A 25,220-nucleotide genomic window follows, 5' to 3' on the forward strand; every position below is an offset into this window, starting at 1 on the left:
CAACAGTTCTGTGATTCTGTAGTAGTTAATGAATAATGTTTTTTTAAACACAAGGTGGTTAATCAGAGTGTTTTTGAAGAGTCATCCTCAATAAATACAAGTAAGTGACCTTTAGCCAGATGATCTGGTATGTCTGACACTTCAGATACTGTCTGTGTTCTGCCATCTTTTGGTTAATCCTATCCAAATTTTGCAGACACTGCATTTCAGGAATTCCAGACACTGTAATCCAAACTATGCTTTAAAACAAGAAATCTCCACCAAATGTGATCCTTTTCTATCTTTTCAGGAGTATTAGAATACTGATTTTACCTCTTGGGGTATGAATGTGATGAATATCTTCTAAGTTCAGTTATGAATATCCTCTAAGATGTGGTTTCATAGAAAAAGTATTGTCAAGTTCCACATTATTTGTTCATTTCCATAGTTGGTTTTTGTCATGAGGTAAGCTAGCCTAAGTCTATTTTATACATCCTAACCTTACAACCCTTTGTGCAGATTCGTTATAGATCATAGAATCAAGCAGCTTGGAAGAGACCTCCAAGATCATCCAGTCCAACCTAGCACCCATCCCTAGCCAGTCAGCTAGACCATGGCACTAAGTGCCTCAGCCAGGCTTTTCATGAGCACCTCCAGGGATGGTGACTCCACCACCTCCCTGGGCAGCCCATTCCAATGCCAATCACTCTCTCTGCCAACAACTTCCTCCTAACATCCAGCCTAGACCTCCCCTGGCACAACTTGAGACCATGTTCCCTTGTTCTGTTACTGGTTGTCTGGGAGAAGAGACCAACCCCCACCTGGCTACAACCCCCCTTCAAGCAGTTGTAGACAGCAATGAGGTCCCGCCCTGAGCCTCCTCCTCTCCAGGCTAAGATTGTGTAGCTGAAGGTGAACTTAAGTAGAACTATTACAGAAAGTGGATTTTATTCTGATATTGACTAAATGTACTGCAGAGTCCAGCATGTTTTCCAGAGGTTGGGCTGAGCACACAGGTATAGTAGTAGGTGAAGCTTAGGGTGTGGAGAGCAGGGAATGGACTTTAAGCAGTTAGTCTTTGGCTTCACCTGGGTGTGTAAAGGTGCACAGATAGGTACTTTGACTCGCTCATAGTAGACAATAATTGCAGGAAAAGACCACAATAACTGTAGTGGTTGATAGTACCTGAATCATGCTGACATGTACCAGGAAGTAATTAGATGAAGGCTCCATGGGGTGTAAAATCACTTAACCCACAAAAATTGTTAGTGTATTAAAAATTGCTTATATACTTAGAATCATAATGGTCTTTTCCAACCTTAATGATTCTAAGATCAAGTTCAACTGGAAAAGGCTTCCAAGATCATCAAGTCCAACTGTCAACCCAATACCACTAGACTCACTTAACCATATTTATTGTAGTCTCTCTGCAGATAAGGCTTGAGTGTGTTGCTTGTGTTCACTTTAGGTTATTGCATGTGTATTTTAACAACAAAATATGGCTGTAATGAAAAACAGTATAGCAGCTGTCAGTCAAACATGAAGGACACTCTGAATCAGTAGCTCCTTCAGAACACAGAGATGCTAACCGAGCTGCTACAGAAAGCACTTACAAAGGAGGATGCATGAGGATTCCTCTAGGTTGTTGTAAAATTACCTTGAAAACCAGTAACTTGTGTTAAAAAGCAAATGTTTTGTAAGTGAGATTATTGCTGGAGTTAGGTCTGGCCAGTGAGGCATTTTGATGTGATAAACTCTGCAATAGTTTAGCAACTCAACCTTTTGGTTGTAGGTGTTGGCCTTGCAGTTACACATGTAGGCAGATGAACAGAGAAACTGTATGGCATGTGGGGTTAGAATTGATCTGGGGGAAAAAAGAGACATTTAGGGAAGAAAAAAAAAAAGACATATCCAATATGCTTGAAAAATAGATTTATTTGGCTGACAGCTTCTGATACTCATTTATAGTCAGTACTTTGCTAAAGTATTTTACAGCAGAGGTTAAATTTTCATAGCAAAGTGCAAAAAAGTGCTCATTAAATATTTAACCTTAGCCATGGCAGACTTCTGTAAGCAGACTAGGAAAAGTGCACAGAATATTGGCCTATAGAAATGACAGACAAACTTAGAAAGCAGTCTGTCAATTCATAGGTCATTTTCCTGGACACCAGTTCTTGTTGAAGTAAACAGCTAAGCCTAAAATGTTGCATTTGCATTATTTTAATACTCTTAGCACAACAGGATACTGACATAAGAATGTTCATATTCACATTGTGTCAGTGATTAGTATCATTCATTATAATCAACAGTAAATAACTTACATTTCAGAACAAAAGCTGTTTTCTTATCCTGAATGCTGGATACACGTGCAGCTACTCTGGAGTTTTTTGAGTGTCTATCAAAAGTAACAGCATCTCCACTGGAAGTAAGCGTAGTCCACATGGAGTTGCTGTTACATATGAGAGCACCAGTGGTCAGTCTTGAGTGATTCTGTTCATGTAGCTCCTGTAAAAAGACTTTAACAAAAGAAAAGTCCCTAAAATATACGTGCTGTGTTTCCTTCTGTAAATGAGTTTATGTGAAAGCCTGCAGAAAGCTTATGCTTCTATTTCAAGATGGAACTGCTTGTCCCTAGTAAAAGTATTTTCCCCACATCAATAATGCTGGCTTTCTAAGTTGAGAACCAAGCTAGGTTTTAATTTTATATTCAAAAAGGTTGATGCAAGTTTTCCAAGACTCTTTCTGTTTGCAGTTGTGTCCTCCGCTGCCACCATAGCCCTTGGAGATATTTGACTGTATGGCACTCTTGTCTGTGGTTATAAAGAATCTAATTTTCTATAGCCTATTACATTTAGGTAGAGTATACCACATATATGCTGCAGTCAGGAATTTAGAAGGTACTGTAAAATAGCAAAAAACCTCTATGAGAGAGAGAAAATGAAGGTTTTTTTCATTACTGCTAGTTTCATTATAATACAGAGGTAAGATTCTGTGTCATTTTGCTGCACGAGTGGAGCCCAAAAGAGTTTAGTGAACGTGCACAAGTGAATGCTTATCCTCTTTCTCAACTTTGAGAACGTATTACATTTTGAGAGAAAACATTTTAATTCTGGGAGATTCTGTAGCTCATGGGAGAGAAGAGAGAAAAAGCTGCAAAAGTAAAATGAGAGGTTTCTATTTCCGGTAGTCGTTCAGACCAGAAGCTGGTCTGAGAAATCAGGAATGTAAAAGGAGCTATAAAATAGCAAAAAACCTCTATGAGAGAGAGAAAATAAAGTTTCTTTCATTAGTGCCATTTTCCTTAAGAATACAGAGGTAAGGTTCTGTGTGATTTTGCTGCACGAGTGGAGCCCAAAAGAGTTTAACTAGCGAACGTGCACAAACGAACGCTTATCCTCTTTGTCAGCTTGGGAAATGTGTTACATTTGGAGAGAAAACGTTTTAATTCTGGGAGATTCTGTAACTTGTGGAAGAGAAGAGAGAAAAAGCTGCAAAAGTAAAATGAGAGATTTCTATTTCCAGTAGTAGCTCAGACCAGGTAATCAGTGTGAGATACATACTTCAATCTGGCCTCATCTAATAACCTCTTTACAAACCCACCGTTCATAGCAATAAATACTAATGCAAGGATTATCTCATGCATGCGAACTTTTGTCCTCTGTAACTTCGATTAACAAGCAACTGAAATTTCTGACAGAGCAAAGCCCAAGCTGTTTTTGAAGTAGATTCATTCTGGGCTAAGATTTACCTTTTGAAAACATTAAGGCATTTCAATGGACTCTTAAGCGATGACAACTTACCGTAAGGTCAATACTTACCGCTACAGTAGTAGTTCGCGTTCATAAAGAGGACAAGCGCTCCTCTTTGCCCTTGTTTGAATCAAGAGAGCTCAAGAGAACATCAGGCACTGTATTCCTCTCCTCCTGACTATATCTTAATGCTGCCTAATTTCTGTTAACACGTTAAGTAAGCGTTCAGCATAATCAATATCAGACTTCAGAGCGATTGGCTAGTGTCATGGTAGCGTGAATTGCCGTAGGGGGTTCAGTCTTAAAACGTAGCGAGTGACACGTAATGCAAGTTCTTCTAGATAGTGGATGAATACAGGGCAAAGTTTTACAATGGCTTTTATTGCTAACTCGGGGAATTATCATGCTCACGTTGAAGCCCACAGATTATAAAATGATGAGTAGTTATTTGAGAAAGGTGGTGGTTTTTTTTTCTTCTCTTGCACCTCGCCTGAAAGTACTTTGCACAAATCTTACGGTACAAAAATCTTACTCCTTACAACGCAGATAGCTTTAAATGTAGTTCTTTCTCTCTCCTGTGGTAGTAGTTAATCTTTTCCTAGGATCCCTACAATTAGAGAAACAGGGAGAGGTTTTTGGGGTTTTGGGTTTTTTTAAGCTGTAGAAGGAAAAAGTCTTTATCGAAGCGATAGCCTGGAAATCTTTGCTCTTAACTGTCTCCTCTTATAAAATACTTGCTTGTTAATGGTCATTTATATTCAGTTGGGAAAATTTATTATAATGCTAAAAAACTTGCAGTGCTGACTTCTTTTAATGATAAAATTGTAAGAATGAAAAAATAACAAGGTGACTTCAGTCATTGACTCCTTATTTCTTGTAAGTCATTGATAACACAAATCTGACCTTTTAATTGTCTGGAAACTGATCTAGAAGGAGAAAGTAACAAGGTGACTTCAGTCCTTGACTCCTTATTTCTTGTAAGTCATTGATAACACAGATCTGACCTTTTAATTGTCTGGAAACTGATCTAGAATGAGAAAGTAACAAGGTGACTTCAGTCCTTGACTCCTTATTTCTTGTAAGTCATTGATAACACAGATCTGACCTTTTAATTATCTGAAAGCTGATCTGTAGCATAATTGTATTCACGTGTCATGAAAATGTGTCTTTAAAGTAATTCTGCCCTTCATAAATTAACAGTGTAAACCTTTGCATTGCCATACACTTTGTAAAAGGTTAGTCCATAATACTAGTAGTGTGTCCACAGTGGTGTGACATTGGCAATATCCACTCAGTGTAAATTAAGGCAGTCATTTTATGGTGGTTTCCCAAGGGAGACTGATAGCCAGGGTTTATTTCCATATTGTCTCTTCCCCCGCCTCCACTGGAGAGGAGAACAGTTTGTCCTCACTACAGGTGATAGACAGGTAGCACTAACACACTGTTTCAGCACTAGCAAGGTGTATCTCCACCTTGTTAAGTCTCCAAATATTTGTGTGATAGGCCTGACCTAATTATCTCTTCCTTTGAGGAGGGAGGGCATCACAGTTAACAGCTGCAGTGTTAGAAAATTGGTGGCACTTCTCCTTTGCTTTTCTCTTTTATCTCCTTTACACCACTACTCCTTTACCTAAGGCTTAGACAGATTTCTGCTGTGGCCAAACTGAATCCAGGCAGGTGCTGGAACACATTATTTGCTAGGAGTGTGTTCCCCTAGCTTGTTCAAGGTAGCTGTTAGTTTTGGGTCTGTAGCTGGATCTATCACCTTTTCAACATTCCTGCAAACACTGATGTCATCAAATAACTGCTGAATGCTTTAATAATGTGTAGGTTGAAAAATAATTAAGCACTAGAGTTTATGTCCATCCACTGAAGCATGTTTGCAATATGGAGAAGTTACTGTGGAAGCCAAGATAAGTTCCTGTCTAAATTTTCAACTTGCTTTATAGGGCATGCTGGTAGCTTTTCTGTACTAGTTATGAGTATGATTCTTGAGCAGAAAGTTCTTCTCTCTCTAATTTGATGCCAGGGCTGTTAGCTAAGCATTGAATTGAATTACACCTTCCACAAATGCACTCAACATGCACTAACATTTTATGTGGTATTAAGCACATTTTAGGGTAAGTCATCTTTTTAATACAGCTACTCTTTCTTCTGACGGTGACTTGTATGGGTAACACTTGACCAGTAACAGGAATGTGTTGAGACAGTAGAGAGAGGTCTTGAAATGTTCACACGTCTTGAAATGTTCACTTGAAGACTAGTTGTCTATAATTGTCTTTAAAATTTCCTCTGATAGAATCATAGAATCAACCAGCTTGGAAGAGACCTCCAAGATCATCCAGGCCAGCCCTATCCCCCAGCGCTATACAATCAACCAGACCATGGCACTAAGTGCCTCATCCAGGCTTTGCTTGAACACCTCCAGGGATGGAGAATCCACCACTTCCCTGGGCAGCCCATTCCAATGCCAATCACTCTCTCTGACAACAACTTCCTCCTAATATCCAGCCTAGACCTCCCCCAGCACAACTTGAGACTGTGTCCCCTTGTTCTATTGCTGGTTGCTTGGGAGAAGAGGCCACTCCCCACCTGGCTACAGCCTCCCTTCAGGTAGTTGTAGACAGCAATGAGGTCAGCCCTGAGCCTCCTCTTCTCCAGGCTGCACACCCCCAGCTCCCTCAGCCTCTCTTCATAGGGTTTGTGCTCCAGGCCCTTCACCAGCTTTGTTGCCCTTCTCTGGACACATTCCAGCATCTCAACATCTCTCTTGAATTGAGGGGCCCAGAACTGGACACAGCACTCAAGGTGTGGCCTGACCAGTGCTGAGTACAGGGGCAGAATAACCTCCCTCATCCTACTGGCCACACTGTTCCTGATGCAGGCCAGGATGCCATTGGCTCTCTTGGCCACCTGGGCACACTGTATATTTAGTATATTTAAGAAGTAAAAAGTGGAGCTTTCTGTGACAAGGAATGAAAAAGAATGTTGTGTATTGGTTTTTCTGAAGTGTTTCCAGGTGCTGTGCTCTGTCTCATCACTGGAGGTCTGTGTGTAAATGCAGCCTTTTCATTATGCTGACCCCACAAGAGAGAACAGTGGAATAGTTTAGTTTGGGCTGAAACAAACAAACTTCTTCTTGGCTTATTTGATTGTCTTTCCTGTGAGCTTTCTGAATTGAAAAGTTTAGTCTGAAGGAAGCAAGACATAAGGGATGCTTATCAGCTATCTGCCAGGACCGGAGTTGTTGTTTGCTTTTCTCTTGGAGAAGTAACGCTTCATAACTATAAGTGTAGGCAAATAGGGCCTCTGTGCAAATAGCTCTGAAAGGGAGAGATACCACTCAGAACCAGAGCTCCTAAATGTTGTTTTACTGAGATAAATGGTAGCAGATATGTTGCAAAGCCATAAATTGTGTCCTAATATTGCAAAGCCATAAATTGTGTCCTATCATTCTTAAACAGAAAGCTGAATGATACCCATTCTAGTCCGAAAGGGTAAGAATGGCAGTGGTATGCTAGCTGGTTATAGCTTTGCTAGCATTACTGGTTAGTGGATTTTCTCTCCAGAAAACCTACTGAGATGTTCTACAGGAACTTACTTTTTAAATGAATCAATTAATTGATGATTGAGTTATACAAATCAGTTGTCTATCGTTGCAATTTTATTCCTACGTTCAATAGCAAAATGGCATTTTCATCCTACTGTTGCACTTCATGTCATGTAATGGAGTCATAATTTGTTCTACATTTTTGTGGAGAAGGTGGGTTTTCATGCTTAGACCCTGTGTATGAGTCGACTAAGTGTTGTGGCCAAGTATCTCAACTTACTAGCAGTGCAGAAAAGTACTGTGCTGAAATCCAAGTGCAAACCCAAGCAATGAGTGACAACACTAAAAAAGTTAGATTGTTTTCATCCTACTGTTGCACTTCATGTCACAGTATCACAGTATCACAGTATCATCAAGGTTGGAAGAGACCTCACAGATCATCAAGTCCAACCCTTTACCACAGAGCTCAAGGCCAGACCATGGCACCAAGTGCCACGTCCAGTCCTGCCTTGAACAGCTCCAGGGACGGCGACTCCACCACCTCCCCGGGCAGCCCATTCCAGTGTCCAATGACTCTCTCAGTGAAGAACTTTCTCCTCACCTCCAGCCTAAATTTCCCCTGGCACAGCTTGAGGCTGTGTCCTCTCCTTCTGGTGCTGGCCACCTGAGAGAAGAGAGCAACCTCCTCCTGGCTACAACCTCCCCTCAGGTAGTTGTAGACAGCAATAAGGTCTCCCCTGAGCCTCCTCTTCTCCAGGCTAACCAATCCCAGCTCCCTCAGCCTCTCCTCGTAGGGCTGTGCTCAAGGCCTCTCCCCAGCCTCGTCGCCCTTCACTGGACACGCTCAAGCATCTCAATGTCCCTCCTAAACTGGGGGGCCCAGAACTGAACACAGGACTCAAGGTGTGGTCTAAGCAGTGCAGAGTACAGGGGCAGAATGACCTCCCTGCTCCTGCTGGCCACACCAACTCAGTATCTCAACTTACTAGCAGTGCAGAAAAGTATGCTGAAATCCAAGTGCAAACCCAAGCGATGAGTGACAACACTAAAGAAGTTAGATCATCTATCTTCTGTGTTTTGAAGATAATTATGCCAGGCCATTATTTTTCTTTTCCCCCTTTTGGACTACTGTGTCATGAAGTTAAGTAGGTAACATGAGAAATGAAGATTTAGTCAGACCCAAATCTCTGGTGGCTTTGGTAACAGCAGTTGTAGTTTGAACTTGGCAGGTCACAATGGTCTGCTGCGCTCCTGAAGTGCAGTGTGTGTTCCAAACATCACCTCTTTAGTAAGTGCTCTGTGAGTCAGCAAGACAAAGCATGTGGGGTTTCATTTATTTCCTAACCTTTAATTTATGTCTAGACTTAGCATTGAATGATGTTAAAAATCAGTTCCCTTACCTAGTGGGGATAGTGACTGTGTCATAAATAGTACACAGAACTGCATAGCATTATCTGTTCACATGAGGAAGAAAATACTTAGGCTTTCTTATTTCTGCAGTATCTCTTTATTTCATCTTGCTATACCATATGAACTCACCTGTTGCCTTCAGATTACACAGGGAATGCTTGCTTACATCACTCCTACTGGGCACAGAAGTTTCAATTTCTCACATTATTTGGGTTAATACATTTATATAGGTGCTTCTTACCATTTAAAATAAAAAAGATTGTTTTAAAAAGTCTAATACATATTCATAGAATGCTTTAGGTTGGAAAGGACCTTAAACATCATCTCAGCCCCTCCTGCCATTTGGAGTGATGCCTTCAACCATACCAGGTTGATCCAGGGATTATGTTCAAGGCCTTATCCAACCTGACCTTGAACACCTCCAGGGAGAGGGCATTCACAACCTCCCCGGGCAACCTGTTCCAGCATCTCACCACTCTCACTGAAGAATGTCTTCCTAATAGTCCATCCAAATGTACCCTCTCAAGCTCAAAGACATTACCTCTCTTCCCATCACTACAAACTCTTGTAAAGTCCCTTCCCAGCTTTCCTGTAGGCTCCTTTCAAGTACTGGAAAGCTGCCACAGAGTCTCCCCAAAGCCTTCTTTTCTACAGGCTGAACAGCCCCAACTCTCGCAGCCTGTTGCCATAGGGAAGGCACTCCAGAAGATACCTTTGTGGCCCTCCTCTGAACCTGATCCAGTAGTTCCATGTCCTTCTTATGCTGGGGGCATCAGAACTGGAGGCAGTAGTCCAGACGAGGTCTATGGAGAGCAGAGTAGAGGAACAGGAACTAACTCCGTTTCCAGGTCAAAGTCAAGAAACAGCAAGTGAAAATGATGCTGCTGGCATCTTTTTTTGAGTACCCAGTTATTGAGTATTTGAAGAAAAGAAGCTCTTTAGAATACATGTGGTTGTCTTTGTGTTCAGATTTTACACATCCCTACACATCTTGGGAGATAAAATGTAGGAAGTCTTTTTAATGCAGGCAGGAAGCTCCATGGAGTCTTGTCTGGATGAGAAGCTGGAAAATCACAGGTTTAAATAGTTTGATCTCTGTCAGTGTATCTCACCATGTTAGATACTTGTTGATACTTTACTTAGATACTTTACTTGGTACTTTAGATCTTAGATACTTGTTGATTAACTCCTCAATTCATAAACCCCTTTTTTCCTTGTAATTCAGTGAAACTGTCACAGATGTCATCAAAATAGTGGAGCAGCAAGGAACAGATGCATGGTGGAACCTTCCTATTGAACAACTACTATCAAAAGAGGCTGTAGCAAAGGCAAGTCTTTTTTTACTTCAAATACAGGTAGTGGAGACAATTCAATGATGAGAAATAATATAAAACTTTCATACAGTCCCCTGATCCTTTTCATATTTGTGCCTTCATGAGGTGTCCTGCAAAAGGGATACTCAGAAATGAGGTCTGGGTATGGTAAAATACACCTTCAGATTTGTGCCATTAATTGAGAGGAGAGATCTCCAGCCTCCTCTTCTTAATTCAGGAGGAAAGTAACTGAGCACATTTTGAGCCTAACCATATATTTCTTTTTGTTATGAAATGAGAATTTTGTTTAGAGCCTTCTCCTTTTTATTGTTCCTGTAAGCACAAGCTTTTAAGATAGCACACAAATTAAGGCGCCCCTCTGCCATTTCAGGATTTTTGGTCGTTTTAAATTGTTCTGGTTTGGGTTTTCATAAGTAATTATCTGAAAATGATTGTGGAAAATTATCTGCTTTGTCAGTGAACACAAATTATGTAGCAAAGCCTGTACAAAACTGGTCCAGAGAGCAAGTCTGCTTTGTTTTCAAAAGCACTAATGATATGAATATCACACTGGCATTATTTAATAATCTTTTCTCCAATAGGCTGGTGGTCAGAATGTTCTGGATTATGTCAAGGGACAGGATGTCCTGGATATCTGGTTTGACAGTGGAACTTCCTGGGCTCATGTTTTAGAAGGTACAGAATTAATACATTGATCTTTTTACTGGGAGAAAATCTAACTGGTTGGCCTGCTGATGTTGCTATCGGCAAAGCTGAGTTGGATCCCGCCAGTGGCAAACTGGTTGTGACTTCTTGTGAAGCAGCTTTTGCTTGTAAAGATAAGGATTCAGTGTTGGCAAACTCATTTTCAGTTGAGATTTTTCTGCTACTCTAGCCTGGCTGATTTTGCCCTGTGGCATACCATAGATCAGATCTTGTGATCAGAATGTGCTTGTTTAGAGGATGGAAGTTTGATGACATGAATGGCCAAGGGACTGTACTGCTGATTGGGAACTTCAAGTATTTTCCATTAACAAATTTCACTTTGTGCTTCTGCATGCTAGTTGAGGCAGAACAAAATTTCTCTGCTCGACCTAAGAAAGGCTTATAATTTTAAGAGTATAGGGTATACTTTTTGACTTCTCTTGTGATTTCTGGCAACAAAAGCAGAAAATGGCTTGAAATATTTGTTTGCTCTGTGCTGTTTGTAGTTCCTGCTGCCACTAGGAGCTACTCAGAAGGCAGCAGATACATATTTCTATAAAAATACATAAAATACACACTGCTTGAAGGATAGTTCAAAGTCAGGAGTCATAGAATCATAGTCCTTTCTGAAGGAGGAGTCTGGTCCCATACATCGAGTCTGTTGGACTTTAAACCCTAAGTACACAATTCCGCGATAACGATCTTGTTGAATTAAAAACACGTTAGTACCAGAGGTTTTATTTCTTAGCAACGTGGTCAGGCAATAGTGCCATCAGCACACAAGTTTTCTAGAAGACCTTTGCATATGTTAAAGTTCAGACTCTTTAAAAATCTTTCTGGTTTGGTTTTGAAAGGTGTAGCAAAGCAGTGGCGTTTTACGCAGTTACAGACTTGGGTTTTTTAGGAGCTTAACACCTCCTATACAAAATCTAGCTCTAATCCTGCCTAATGGAAGTTAGCAGTTTTAATAAGCAATAGCAGAATCAAAACTCAGTTCACTCTTCATTTGATCAAGGTTCCCTTTTGGATTCTGTGATGTCTAAATATGTGTGAGTCTTTTACAGTACCAGCTTCCTTCATGGAAGCTGTGAAAGTTCCTCTCTCTATCTAGCCATCTGTCTTCTTGTAGCTTGCTGGAATAGAATCATAGAATCAAGGAGGTTGGAAGAGACCTCCAAGATCATCCAGTCCAACCTATCATGCACGAGGCATCTTCTTTTGCTGTCTGATATGACTGGATGGGACCCCACTGGTTGAAAAGTTGGGGGAAGGACTAAGAAGCAGTGTGATCTTCTAAGCCTCTATCTTCAGAAATGACCCCAAAGTTGTGTTACCTTTCTTCCCTATGCTGCCAGGAGTGGAAGTGCAGTCTCAGTGATTCATAAGAAGTGACAGCTTTAGTTTAGCCTTTAAAAAAAGCAATTTCTCTTTCCCAGAGAAATTGCTGAATTCCTAGTTCTGTCTTGTGTTTCCCAACGTGCTTCAGCTTTTCTGACTTTTTGTAGAACTTATCCAGTATCAATAAAAATGATTGGCAAGCTTAATGGACAGGCTAACAGGTGGGATTCTTTTCCAAAGTACTCTTAGGGAAAAATGGATGAAATCCATGGAGAGGATGCCATAATGGGAAGAAGAACTTTCCATGGCTTCAACTGGTGAGAGCAGAGAGACTTATGGAAGCTGCTGTGCTTCTTGCAAAGTGTTACCTGTTAAGTTCGTAGCAGGAGATCAGTGATAACAGCAGTTATTGCCTCTGGTGACAGTGTCATGTATGGCAGCAGTTCTTTTGCAGCATGGGAGTTAATTTCAGGTCACCCAAAGGAGTAGATGGCTAAAACTGTGAGACTAAGGCTTATAATTTTTTCACTCTATCATGAACTCAAGTTCCAGACTGACAAAAATGAGTTGTGCTCTCCAGTATCTGTGCAGCTTGGAGAACTTAGGCCTGACTTTTCACTGGACTTGAAGTAGCTGCAACTGAGCTTATGAAATGAGATGCAGGAGTTATGAAATTGATCCCTTTAGCTGATGACCACACATTGCTTTCAAAAAATGTGGTAGGTTGGGAACAAGGTGGGGAGGAGAAAGAGGAGAGATTCTACAATATAAGAAGGCCATAGTGAGGTGTGAATTGCTGTTTTCTCTTTAGTATCAAAATGGGAGGAAATGGCCTTAAATTGTGCCAGGTGGGGGTTAGTTATCACAGTATCACCAAGGTTGGAAGAGACCTCACAGATCATCAAGTCCAACCCTTTACCACAGAGCTAGGGGGTTTAATAGGGGAAAAATTCTTTACTGAGAGTAGTCAAGCATTGAAACAGGCTGCCCAGGGAAGTGGTGCAGTCACATTCAAGAAATGTATGGACACAGCACTCCAGGCCATGGTTTAGTGACCATGGTGGTGTTAGGTTGGTATCTGGACTCCACCATCTTAGAGGTCTTTTCCAACTGAAACAATTCTGTGATTCCATGAGAGGTTTGAACAGGTTAAAGGAATTGCTTGTGACAGCAAGGTCATTGGCATATATCATAGGTTACATGGACACAGTCCTATTTCCAGAGCTTCCTTAGTACAAACTGGGCACAGTTCTGAAGGAAACAACTTAAAGTTGCTCTTTTTCATTACATTATGGTTGCCTTCCTTTTTCCAACCTGACTGAGGCAAAAGCACAACTTCTAGTGAAATGACAAATGAACCAAACCATTCTCCATCACCAGTGTGGCAGGTTGGAGAGCAGAATTGACACAGTAAGATCCAAGTTTGTGTGTCACAAACCCACCAATGTCCCGTTGTGACTAGATTTGGTGTAAAATAAATACTAACGACCTTGCATTTTTGAGAGCAGCTCCACAAGTGCAACATGCTCTGAAAAACCTGGGTGGGCAGAGGCCAATGGGATGAGATTTAACAAGGCCAAGTGCAGGGTTCTGCACTTGGGCCACAACAACCCCAAGCAGCACTACAGGCTGGGGACAGAGTGGCTGAGAGGAGCCAAGAAGAAAGGGACCTGGGGGTGCTGGTGGATAGTAGCTGAAGATGAGCCAGCAGTGTGCCCAGGTGGCCAAGAGAGCCAGTGGCATCCTGGGCTGCATCAGGAACAGTGTGGCCAGTAGGACAAGGGAGGTTATTCTTCCCCTGTACTCAGCACTGGTCAGGGCTGTGTCCAGTTCTGGGCCCCTCAATTCAAGAAAGATGTTGAGGTGCTGGAACATGTCCAGAGAAGGGTGACAAAGCTGGTGAGGGGCCTGGAGCACAAATCCTATGAGGAGAGGTTGAGGGAGCTGGGGGTGTGCAGCCTGCAGAAGAGGAGGCTCAGGGGTGATCTTATTACTGTCTACAACTACCTGAAGGGACATTGTAGCCAGGTGGGGGGTGGCCTCTTCTCCCAGGTAACCAGCAATAGAACAAGGGGACACAGTCTCAAGTTGTGCCAGGGTAGGTATAGGCTGGATGTTAGGAAGAAGTTCTTCACAGAGAGAGTGATTGGCATTGGAATGGGCTGTCCAGGGAGGTGGTGGAGGCACCATCCCTGGGGGTCTTCAAGCAAAGCCTGGCTGAGGCACTTAGTGCCATGGTCTGGTTGATTGGATAGGGCTGGGTGCTAGGTTGGACTGGATGATCTTGGAGGTCTCTTCCAACCTGGTTGATTCTATGAAAACAAAGCAGTTCTATGAAACCTACTGCTGCTGAAGTTTCCTGGGGACACTGTTGGCTTCTTTAGTGCTTTGTTTGCCTAATACTGAGACATCTAATCCTCGTTTTTTCTTGCTACATGTGTCTCAAATGTTTTTGGAAAGTACTGTTGCTGTATTCTTTTATCCAATATTAAGCTGTTAAGTCTGGATGCTTCCTACATGAATATACTCATTTTCACAGTACTGCTGCTGAGAGAGAGGAGTGCCAGTGCACTGCCTCCAAAAAAGAAGGTGTGGTAAAAGGAAAAAGCATTTGCTGATTTTGAATAGTCACAGGCTCACAGGATGTTAGGGGTTGGAAGGGACCCAAGATGATCATCGAGTCCAACTCCCCTGCCAGAGCAGGACAATGCTATCTAACACAGATCACACAGGAACACATCCAGACAGGCTTTGGAAGTCTCCAGAGAAGAAGACTCCACAACCTCTCTGTTCCAGTGCTCTGTGACCCTCACAGTCAAGAAGTTCCCCCTTGTGTTGAGGCAGAACCTCTTTTGCTGCAATTTACACCCATTGCTCCTTGTCCTATCCCAGGGAGCAGTGAGCAGAGCCTGTCCCCCCACTCCTGGCCAGCTCTCAGATATTTATAAACATTATCAAATCCCCTCTCAGTCTTCTCCAGACTAAACAGCCCCAGGTCCCTCAGCCTCTCCTCATTAGCCATGCCCTCCAGTCCCCTCATCATCCTAGTAGCCCTCTGCTGGACCCTATTCAGCAGATCCTGTCCCTCTTCAACTGGGGAGTTCTAGTCAGTGCTGTGGTGCCCAAGATTTCACTTCTTTCTTATTTCTCCTTCTTTTTTGCCTTTCCCCCCCCCCCCTTTGCTTTTAAGTTCAGTCTGTATTCAGTCTTTTGATAGAGCTTATTTCAGTAGCTTGTTTGGTATATCCATTTCAGAGAATAATTATTTTCTGTCTCAAAATAACTTTTACAGCTCTGGACTTTTTCTTCTTGGGCTGAGAACTGCCTGCACAACAACCTTAAGATGATTATTTTTTAAAGTATTTCATACAAAAGTGCAGATTGGTCTCTTTGTGATGCCAGTGGCAAGAGTCACAGAGCTTTTTACCCATAGTTTTGTCTCACAGTGATGATAGCTTTCGATATCATAACTTTTTCCTTTTCCCTATCTTATTGGCTAATATTTAACTGAATGAATATGATCATTTTACAACTTAACCTACCTAAGTGTTTAAACTTTTGTGCTGACTGAGAGACTTGAATTTATCTTAGTTGATTCATTCCTGACATTAAAATACAGTATGTTTAATCTAAAAGTCAAGGTCTTGACTTCAAAGATACGGAATCTTGAAATCCAAACTAGAAGGATCATAAATTGTAACTCTCTTTAATGACCTATGTCCTTTAACTCAGTGTAAAATAAACAACTGAAAAGTCTTTTCTGGCTTGCTGAACATACTCCTCCATTTACAGAAACATGTGCAGAGTAATTAATTTCTGCATAACTATTGTAGCTTGAATGAAGCTGGAGTAGGGGAGCTACCTGTGCACCTAAAAGGCAGGCTCTGAATATGCAAACCCTGTGCTTGTATTTTACAGAGTTAAACTGTTCAGGCCTCCATTAACTTTGTAAGCTACAGTAGCCAGCCTGCCAGATGTGCTAATTCCTGTCAGACAAGGCTGGTAGTTTGCTCTTTGAAATCAGTTGGTTGTTTGAACTCAGTTGTCTGAGTTGTAATTATGGCATCCCCATCAAAAAGGTTCACTCCTCTAAAAGCAGTTGCTAGTTGCAAATAACAAAGGTGTTGTTACAGATTTTTTCCACTGCTGCTTTTTTGCTGCCCCCAAATAGTCTGCCTTTTTTATCTTGTCCTCAGGAGGCTCAGGGGAGACCTCATTGCTGTCTGCATCTACCTAAAGGGAGGTTGTAGCCAGGTGGGGTTGGTCTCTTCTCCCAGGCAACCAGCAACAGAACAAGGGGACACAGTCTCAAGTTGTGCTGGGGAAGGTCTAGGCTGGATGTTAGGAGGAAGTTGTTGGCAGAGTGATTGGCATTGGAATGGGCTGCCCAGGAGGTGGTGGAGTTACCATGCTTGGAGATGTTCAAGAAAAGCCTGAATAAGGCACTCAGTGCCATGGTCTGGTTGACTGGCTAGGGCTGGGTAATAGATTGGACTGGATGATCTTGGAGGTCTCCTCCAACCTCGTTGCTTCTATGATTTTTGCAGCCTGTTAGTATTAAAGTCTGATTCCTACTTACTCTTTTAAAAGCCTGGCTCTTTGTAGTACTTCTTGAAGGGATAAACAGTAGTGTTAAAAACCATAACATCCACCCACACATTTTTCCTGTGCTAGCTGGAACTCTGCAGCCTTGACCTTTGTAATGTTTGAACTTCCTTTTATTGCAGGATGGATCTAAATATCGAAACTTCCATTAAGTTAAACAAATAAATCAAGTGTGTCAGCAGCAGAAAGGAGCCTTGTCCCAGGGGTCCTAGGAAGAGGTGGATAAAAGGAAGTAGTAGATAAAAACTGAGTAGAGAAACTTTAGTTGTGTATAGCTGGAAAATTACACCACAAGGTTTTAGAGTCAGAAGGAAATTCCTGCCAAGGATCTGTATCAATTTGCACGTTTGTAGGCTTTGACTTGTCTGTTCTGCTGCGTTCCACATGATTATGTTCTCACTCTGGTGGTGACCTCTCTAGGGTAGTTTAGGACAAGGAGGGACTTCTTAGGGAACCTCTTGAGTCAACAACTCTTGTACTTTATTGTACGATGACTGAACTCCATCAGCGAAGCCAATAAAACTTTGCTGTCCTCTTTCAACCCTGTGGGAAAGCTGAGTTTGCTCTCCTGCTTTTAACATGCACTCAGAATACTCAGGCTGTGCTTTGCAGCCACTTTTCCTCTGGTGCCAACAGACTCATTACTTCTACTTGTTCTTCTCCAGCATTCTTCTTTTTTCTGTATTTCATAGAATCATAGAATCAACCAGGTTGGAAGAGACCTCCAAGATCATCCAGTCCAACCTAGCACCCCACCCTGCCCAACCAACCAGACCATGGCACTAAGTGCCTCAGCCAGGCTTTGCTTGAACACCTCCAGGGACGGTGCCTCCACCACCTCCCTGGGCAGCCCATTCCAATGCCAATCACTCTCTCTGTGAAGAACTTCCTCCTAACATCCAGCCTAGACCTACCCCAGCACAACGAGACTGTGTCCCCTTGTTCTATTGCTGCTTGCCTGGGAGAAGAGATCAACCCCCACCTGGCTACAATGCCCCTTCAGGTAGTTGTAGACAGCAATAAGATCACCCCTGAGCCTCCTCTTTTGCAGGTTGCACACCCCCAGCTCCCTCAGCCTCTCCTCATAGGTTTTGTGTTCCAGGCCCTTCACCAGCTTTGTTGCCCTTCTCTGGACACCTTCCAGCACCTCAACATCTCTCTTGAATTGAGGAGCTCAGAACTAGACACAGCACTCAAGGTGTGGCCTGAGCAGTGCTGAGTACAGGGGAAGAATAACCTCCCTTGTCCTGCTGGCCACACTGCTCCTGATGCAGGCCAGGATGCCATTGGCTCTCCTGCCCACCTGGGCACACTGCTGGCTCATCTTCAGCTTACTATCTATCAGTACCCCCAGGTCCCTTTCCTCCTGGCTGCTCTTCAGTCACTCAGTCCCCAGCCTGTAGTGCTGCTTGGGGTTGTTGTGGCCAAAGTGTAGAACCCTGCACTTGGCCTTGTTAAATCTCATCCCATTGGCCTCTGCCCACCCATCCAGCCTGTCCAGGTCCCTCTGCAGGGCTCTCCTACCTTCCAACAGCTCCACACCTGCTCCCAGCTTGGTGTCATCTGCAAACTTACTGATGCTGGACTCAATCCTCTCGTCCAGATCATCAATAAAGATATTGAACAGGACTGGGCCCAGCACTGATCCTTGGAGAGCACCACTAGTGGCAGCTGCCAACTGGATGTGGCACCATTCACCACCACTCTCTGGGCTCTGCCATCCAGCCAGTTCTTGACCCAGCACAGAGTGAATCTGTCCAAACCATGAGCTGCCAGCTTGGCTAGGAGCTTCTTGTGGCAGACAATGTAGGGAATAATGTTTTCACCTGGATAAGCTAAGCAAGCCCCCAGACCTGTCTCTTCCACAAGCTGCCCTGACCCCTTCCTGAAAGTTTTCATGGAACACCAGTGACCAGAAATGTAAATTTTGTCACAGCTGAGCTGTGCTCACTGGCAAAGCTTCCCCATCTCCTCTCTAAATATCTGGTGCCTTACACAGGCTGGTCAGGCACCTCATGTATGTGACTTGTATTCTGAGTATTTCTCCAGCTGATGAAGTTGTAGGTTGTAGCATGGATTTTTAACTCCAAAGTATGTGATTTTAATTCAGTTAAGGCTTTTTGTTTTGTGATTTGATTTTGGTTTGGTTTTTGTTTTGTTTTTCTTAGGTCCTTCAGTTGGCTTAGGAGTACTTGGAAAGGGTTTTGAAAACTTATGAAGTCCTCTAAGCTCCTTTGTTGCTAATTTATTGTTTTGTTTGAATCAGAGAATCAGTCAGGGTTGGAAGGGATGACAAGGATCACCTAATTACAACCCTCCTGCCATGGACAGTGACATGCATGGACAAAAGGCTTAATTGATCTCTAATGAAAATGGAGGCAAGAATCCTTTGTGGTCCCATTAGCATTGTCAGGGAAACAATGAAGATTTCCCTGGCAAAATACTAATTCCATGCATTTTCTTGCTGTTACTTCATATTTAGAATCACAGAATTGAAATACTAACCAGTGGCATGGTGTAAGGTATAGAATCATGGAATCAGTCAGGGTTGGAAAGGACCACAAGGATCATTTAGTTCCAACCCTGCCCCCTGCCATGGCCAGGGACACCCTACCCTAGAGCAGGCTGGCCACAGCCTCATCCAGCCTGGCCTTAAACACGTCCAAGGATAGGGCCTCAACCACCTCCCTGGGGCAACCCATTCAAGGCTCTCACCACTCTCATGCTCAGCAACTTCCTCCTCATGGCCAATCTGAATCTCCCCATCTCCAGCTTTGCTCCATTCCCCCCAGTCCTGTCACTCTCTCAGAGCCTAAAAAGTCCCTCCCCAGCTTTTTTCATAGGCCCCCTTCAGATACTAAAAGGCCACAAGAAGGTCACCTGGGAGCCTCCTCTTCTCCAGACTGCACAGCCCCAACTCTTTCAGTCTGTCCTCATAGCAGAGCTGCTCCAGCCCTCTGAGCATCCCAGGGGCCCTTCTCTGGACACACTCCAGCATCTCCACATCCTTCTTGTAATGGGGGCTCCAGAACTGGATGCAGTACTCCAGGAGGGGTCTCAGCAGAGTGGAGTAGAAGGGGAGAATCACCTCCCTGGCCCTGCTGGCCACACTTCTCCTGCTGCAGCCCAGGCTCTGGTTGGCTCTCTGCTTTGGGAGAAAGCAGGCTCCTTTGTTAAATTGGGCATTCAGCAAACCATGGGTTTAAAAAGAAATTGTGCTACTACTGAATCACTTCATGTTCAAGTGCCCCTACACTGTATAAAAAAGCATAGAGCAAAATCTTAAGTTGTACTAATCACTTGCTGAGGTTCTCTGGTAAGTGTAGTCATTGTTTGAAGCCACAAGCTGCTGTTTTAAACAACATCTCCTGTTTTTAAAGGTGCAGAGCAAAGAGCAGATGCATACCTTGAGGGAAAAGACCAACTGGGAGGTTGGTTCCAATCCTCCCTGTTGACAAGTGTGGCAGCAAGGAAAAAAGCACCATATAAGTAAGTGTGTGGATTGCAAGCACGTTGCTAGTTTCATGCATTAAATACCAGGCTCTTGGTCGTGTGATGTGTGGGCAGCAGTGTTTGAACAAGAGAAGCCAAACCATTATGAAGGGTTTGATTTATGTTCTTATGTTTTCAGTATAAAGTTTTTTTCTTGGATTAGATGGTAGTGGATTTATTGTTTAGAGTTCCCATCATAATTTTAATAGATGCTTTTGTTTCTCATTCATTTGGGTATATCCTGTTGTATCATCAGGGACAGGTCTGCTCTTTTTCCATCTCTCCAAGTCCCATCATCAAAGGGACTGTTAGGGGAGGTGCAGTATGAAAAACATCACCAACTTGTGAGTTGAACATTAGGCTGCAGGGAGCTCAGAAGCACTGTGTGCATGTGTTATAGTGGAGCTGTGACCCACTGGTTGTCCCCTAGAAGATAAAAAAAGCATAATGTGGGTCAGCTGTGAAGTGCTGGGAAATATATTGCCTTAAATAGTAAATAAAACTTTAATCTTTATTTCATCTGAAATATATAGGCCCTGGATATTGCATTCTGTTGCTCACAGGAGAAAATTAAGTGAGGGAAAGGAAGTTGTATGTCCTACTGGGATGGGAGTACAGGCTATTTGTGGTTGGGTGAACCCAAGAGATGAAGCTTAACACAAAAAAGAGGTTTTCTGTATGTTTTGGCTTAGAAGTATCCTCATTAGAAATCTATAGTTTTAATATAGATTTCTTTTTCACTGAGGTTTTGTTTTCACTAAAATCTTCAGGACACTGGTAGTTCATGGATTTACTCTTGGTGAGAAAGGGGAGAAGATGTCTAAATCTATTGGCAACGTGGTGGACCCCGATGTAGTTATCAATGGAGGTGAAGTAAGTCAAACTTTGGAGTTTCTAAGCGTGGCCAGTTCCAATTTCCTTTCACTGCCAGAGTCTGCGACTGTCTTGTGAAGTGTTTGTCTCTGAAGAGTTTCTCGTAGCAGAACTCTGTAAGGCTCTTCTAAAGGCTTTGGCTGTGCTGCAATTGGCACCTTTGTTCTGTGCAAAGACAAGAGAAAATGTATTGCATGGAAAGGGTAGAATGGTTCCTTTTAACTCAGGAACACCGTTGAATGTGTGATGGGTTCTGCACTTTGGCCACAACAACCCCAGGCAATGCTACAGGCTGGGGACAGAGTGGCAGGAGAGCAGCCAGGAAGAAAGGGACCTAGGGGAACTGGTGGATAATAGGCTGAAGATGAGCCAGCAGTGTGCCCAGGTGGCCAAGAGAGCCTATGGCATCCTGGCCTGCATCAGGAACAGTGTGGCCAGTAGGACAAGGGAGGTTATTCTGCCCCTATACTCAGCACTGGTCAGGCCACACCTTGAGTGCTGTGTCTATTTCTGGGCTCCTCAATTCAAGAGAGATGTTGAGGTGCTGGAACATGTCCAGAGAAGGGTGACAAGGCTGGTGAAGGGCCTGGAACACAAACCCTATGAGGAGAGGCTGAGGTCCTCTTCAACTGGGCAGCCCAAAACTGAACACAGTATTCAAGATGAGGTCTCAGCAGGGCAGAGTAGAGGGGAAAGAGAACCTCCCTTGATCTGCTGGACACACTCCTCCTTAGACACCCCAGGACCCCATTGGCCTTCCTGGCCACAAGAGCACATGGCTGTGCCATGGATGTTATCCACCAGAACCCCCAGGTCCCTCTCCACAGGGCTGCTCTCCCAGCCTGTACTGGTGGAGTTTGCTATTCCTTCCCAGCTGCAGGACTCTGCACTTGTCCTTGTTGAACCTCATCTGGTTCCTCTGTGCCCAGCTCTCAGTCTGCCCAGGTCTCTCTGGATGGCTGCACAGCCTTCAGCTGTCTCAGCCAAGCCTCCTTGTTTGGTGTCATCAGCAAACTTGCTGAGCAGACTCTGCCCCCTCATCAGTGTCATTGATGAAGATGTAGAACAGGACTGGCCCCAGCACTGATCCCTGGGGGACTCAAATGTCAAGTGTTCGAAGGATTCAAGATGAGTTTCTCTCAGCTTAGCTGAGTTCTAGCGTTGCCTGCACCCAGACTGCTGGGAGTTTATCGTGTAGCCCTGGCCTAACAATAACTCTTGTTAAAAGGGGGTGGAGAGCTCTAAATGCAGTGAGCTTTCTTGGCAGCTGTGCACACAGCACTGGCAGCACAGAGCTGTGCTGCTCACCGTGCTGCAGGACCCCCAGCATTCCTCCTCTTGTGCCTTTCTGTCTCCACTCAGGATCACAGCAAGGATCCGCCGTACGGTGCCGACGTTCTGCGCTGGTGGGTGGCTGAATCCAACGTTTTTGCTGAGGTGCTGATCGGGCCTGTTGTGCTTAATGCTGCAAGAGATGACATCAACAAGGTAAGAGCCAAATATGCTTAAGCTCTCCATTCTGAGGACAGGTCTGGGGGAATCCAGTGTGAGAGAGAAAGGTAAGGAGCAGTGTTTAAGCGCTTGACCTTCATTCCCACAGCTTAAGGATGCCTCCCATGGAGGTCAGGCCACACTTTGAGTGCTGTGTCCAGTTCTGGGCCCCTCAATTCAAGAGAAGGGCAAGAAGACTGGTGAGGGGCCTGGAGCACAAACCCTATGAGGGAGCTGGGGTTGTTTAGCCTGGAGAAGAGGAGGCTCAGGGGTGACCTCATTGCTGTCTACAACTACCTGAAGGGAGGTTGTAGCCAGGTGGGGGGTGGTCTCTTCTCCCAGGCAACCAGCAATAGAACAAGGGGACACAGCCTCAAGTTGTGCCAGGGGAGGTATAGTCTGGATGTTAGGAGGAAGTTGTTGGCAGAGAGAGTGATTGCCATTGGAATGGGCTGCCCAGGGAGGTGGTGGAGTCACCATCCCTGGGGGTGTTGAAGAGACTCATCTAGTGGGTGCTGCTGCTTTCTACCCCTGCAGTTCAAATAGCAGAGTGTGCTCAGGGAAAGGATTACTTTTTGCAGCCTTGCCTTTACTCTTCTATAGGTCCTTTTGGCATGTGGTCTTCATGATGCTTTTGTAACTATTCAAACAATCATTTTGAGTAGCAGCCAACTTTAGGTAGCTCAGTATAGAACAGGATAATTTCGTGTTTCATCTGAATTGTGGGCCATTAACATTCCATGTCGCTGCTTTGTGCCTAGCTCCGGAACACGCTGCGCTTCATGCTGGGAAACATGGCTGGCTTCAACCCAGAAACAGATTCCATCCCCCCTTCAGAGATGTACATAGTAGATCAATACATGCTGCATCTGCTGCAGGATTATGGCAACAAGGTAGGGGGAAATTGTATTTAGATGAATACATGCCATTGGAATGGGCTGCCCGGGGAGGTGGTGGAGTCGCCGTCCCTGGGGGTGTTCAAGAGATGAGTGGATGAGGCACTTGGTGCCATGGTCTAGTTGACTGGCTAGGGCTGGGTGATAGGTTGGACTGGATGATCTTGGAGGTCTCTTCCAACCTGGTTGATTCTATGCCTGATGTTTTCTATTGCTTATACCCTGTAGGGAACATTCTTTAAGTGTATGAGTAAAGAGGCAAATGATGACCACAAAGATGTTTCTGATGCAGTGTGTACTCTCTTAAGCCTGTTTTGAGAGGAAGGGTTTGTTTTCAAACGTTCCTAAGTTGGTTTTGACATCATTTGAACAGAACAGGTTATTTTTTTTTTTTAAAGACACAAAAACCTCCAAGCAAACAAAAAAAATCCACACCCAAAAATTTAAACAGACCAAACCCCTCCTCCCAAAAAACAGTAAACAGAAAAAAAACCCCAAAGCAACAAAACAAACAAGGCCAAACCAAAAAGCAACCCACTGAAACCCAAAACAACCTAGAGCTTTGGGTGTCTGCATTCCAACATTTCATTTCTTCCACTCAGAACTGTTCTGCTGACTGAGAACATCTGAGCCTCATTTCTGGAGTTCTCCCATCCTCTTCCCTTCAAATTTCAACTCATGGGGTATTTTTTGGTCCTAATTGTTAACCAAATTGACTTCTTTTTTCCCCTCTCTGTCCTAACAACCTCTTAAAGAGGAGATGCTCTCAGACTTTGTGTCGCTCGTTGCAGTTTGTGTAAGTTCAGGTTCTTCAGGGGTGTTCACTGTGTGCCTCGTGTTGAAAACTGATACCCTGTTCTCACCTCTGCTCTCCCTCCCAGGTTACAGAAGCATACAAAGAGTATGATTATAGCAAAGTTGTTCGATTACTGCAAGCATTCTGTTCCAGAAACTTGTCTAGCTTTTATTTCACCATGATCAAAGACAGGTAAGCTCATTGCTGCTGCCTTTAAAAGGGCCAAGTTGGTCACTTTGACCGGGAGATAACATTGTAGGGGACTGTTGAGTGAATAGAGCTATCTCAGAGAACATCTCACAGGTGAAGGTTTAGCTGCTTTCTGCTGGTTTTGCCATCAGTGTGTTTCTGTATTCTCCACACTAGGGATACTGAGTAATTGTGGAAGGTAATTAAGCATATGCAGTCAAAAGTAAATTGGGCTTTAAGGATAGGTTCTTGGATCTGTCTACCTAGAGGTGTGCATTTGAATTTGGGGAGGTAGGGGGAAGGGCTTTCAGCACTTACCTGGGTACCTTACTGCCTTTTACCTGTATAAAACACCAAGTAAAAGATTCCTAAGGATATGAACTTTGAAAGAGCTGTTTCATGTGGGAGGGAGGTGGAGGGGGATGTACTCACCTTTAGTTTCCATAATGCAGGTAAAGGGGAGGGGGAAAAAAAGGCCCTAATGCTACTTTTGTAGATGAAGCAGAAGAAAGGAAGGACATGGGCCTGATGGAGCAGGTACAGAGGAGGGCCAGAGGGTTGGAGCACCTCTGCTACGAGGACAGACTGAGGGAGCTGGGGGTGCTCAGTCTGGAGAGGAGGTGATTCCAGAGGGACCTAATAGCAACCTTCCAGTACCTGAAGGGGGCCTACAGGAAGGATGGAGAGAAGCTGTTTACAAAGGCCTGCAGTGATAGGACGGGGGGCAATGGGTTCAAGCTTGAAAAGATCAGATTTATGTTGGATGTTAGTAACAAGTTCTTTGCTATGAGGATGGTGGAGCACTGGAACAGGTTCCCCGGGGAGGTGGTTGAG

At 43.8% G+C, this 25,220-nt stretch overlaps 1 protein-coding gene across 1 annotated transcript in view; it reads left to right on the forward strand.

Annotated features, from left to right (window-relative positions):
- Positions 1-25,220, forward strand: part of IARS2 (isoleucyl-tRNA synthetase 2, mitochondrial) — a 41,186-nt gene that overhangs the window by 13,444 nt on the left and 2,522 nt on the right. The window contains exons 13-19 of the mRNA XM_064164540.1: positions 9,914-10,016; positions 10,604-10,697; positions 20,030-20,138; positions 20,912-21,014; positions 22,377-22,502; positions 23,267-23,398; positions 24,283-24,389. Of these exons, the coding sequence (XP_064020610.1) occupies positions 9,914-10,016; positions 10,604-10,697; positions 20,030-20,138; positions 20,912-21,014; positions 22,377-22,502; positions 23,267-23,398; positions 24,283-24,389 (774 nt within the window). The remainder of the gene's footprint in view (positions 1-9,913; positions 10,017-10,603; positions 10,698-20,029; positions 20,139-20,911; positions 21,015-22,376; positions 22,503-23,266; positions 23,399-24,282; positions 24,390-25,220) is intronic.

The sequence above is a fragment of the Pogoniulus pusillus genome, chromosome 25 (genome assembly GCF_015220805.1).
Source record: "Pogoniulus pusillus isolate bPogPus1 chromosome 25, bPogPus1.pri, whole genome shotgun sequence".
Lineage (NCBI taxonomy): Eukaryota > Metazoa > Chordata > Aves > Piciformes > Lybiidae > Pogoniulus > Pogoniulus pusillus.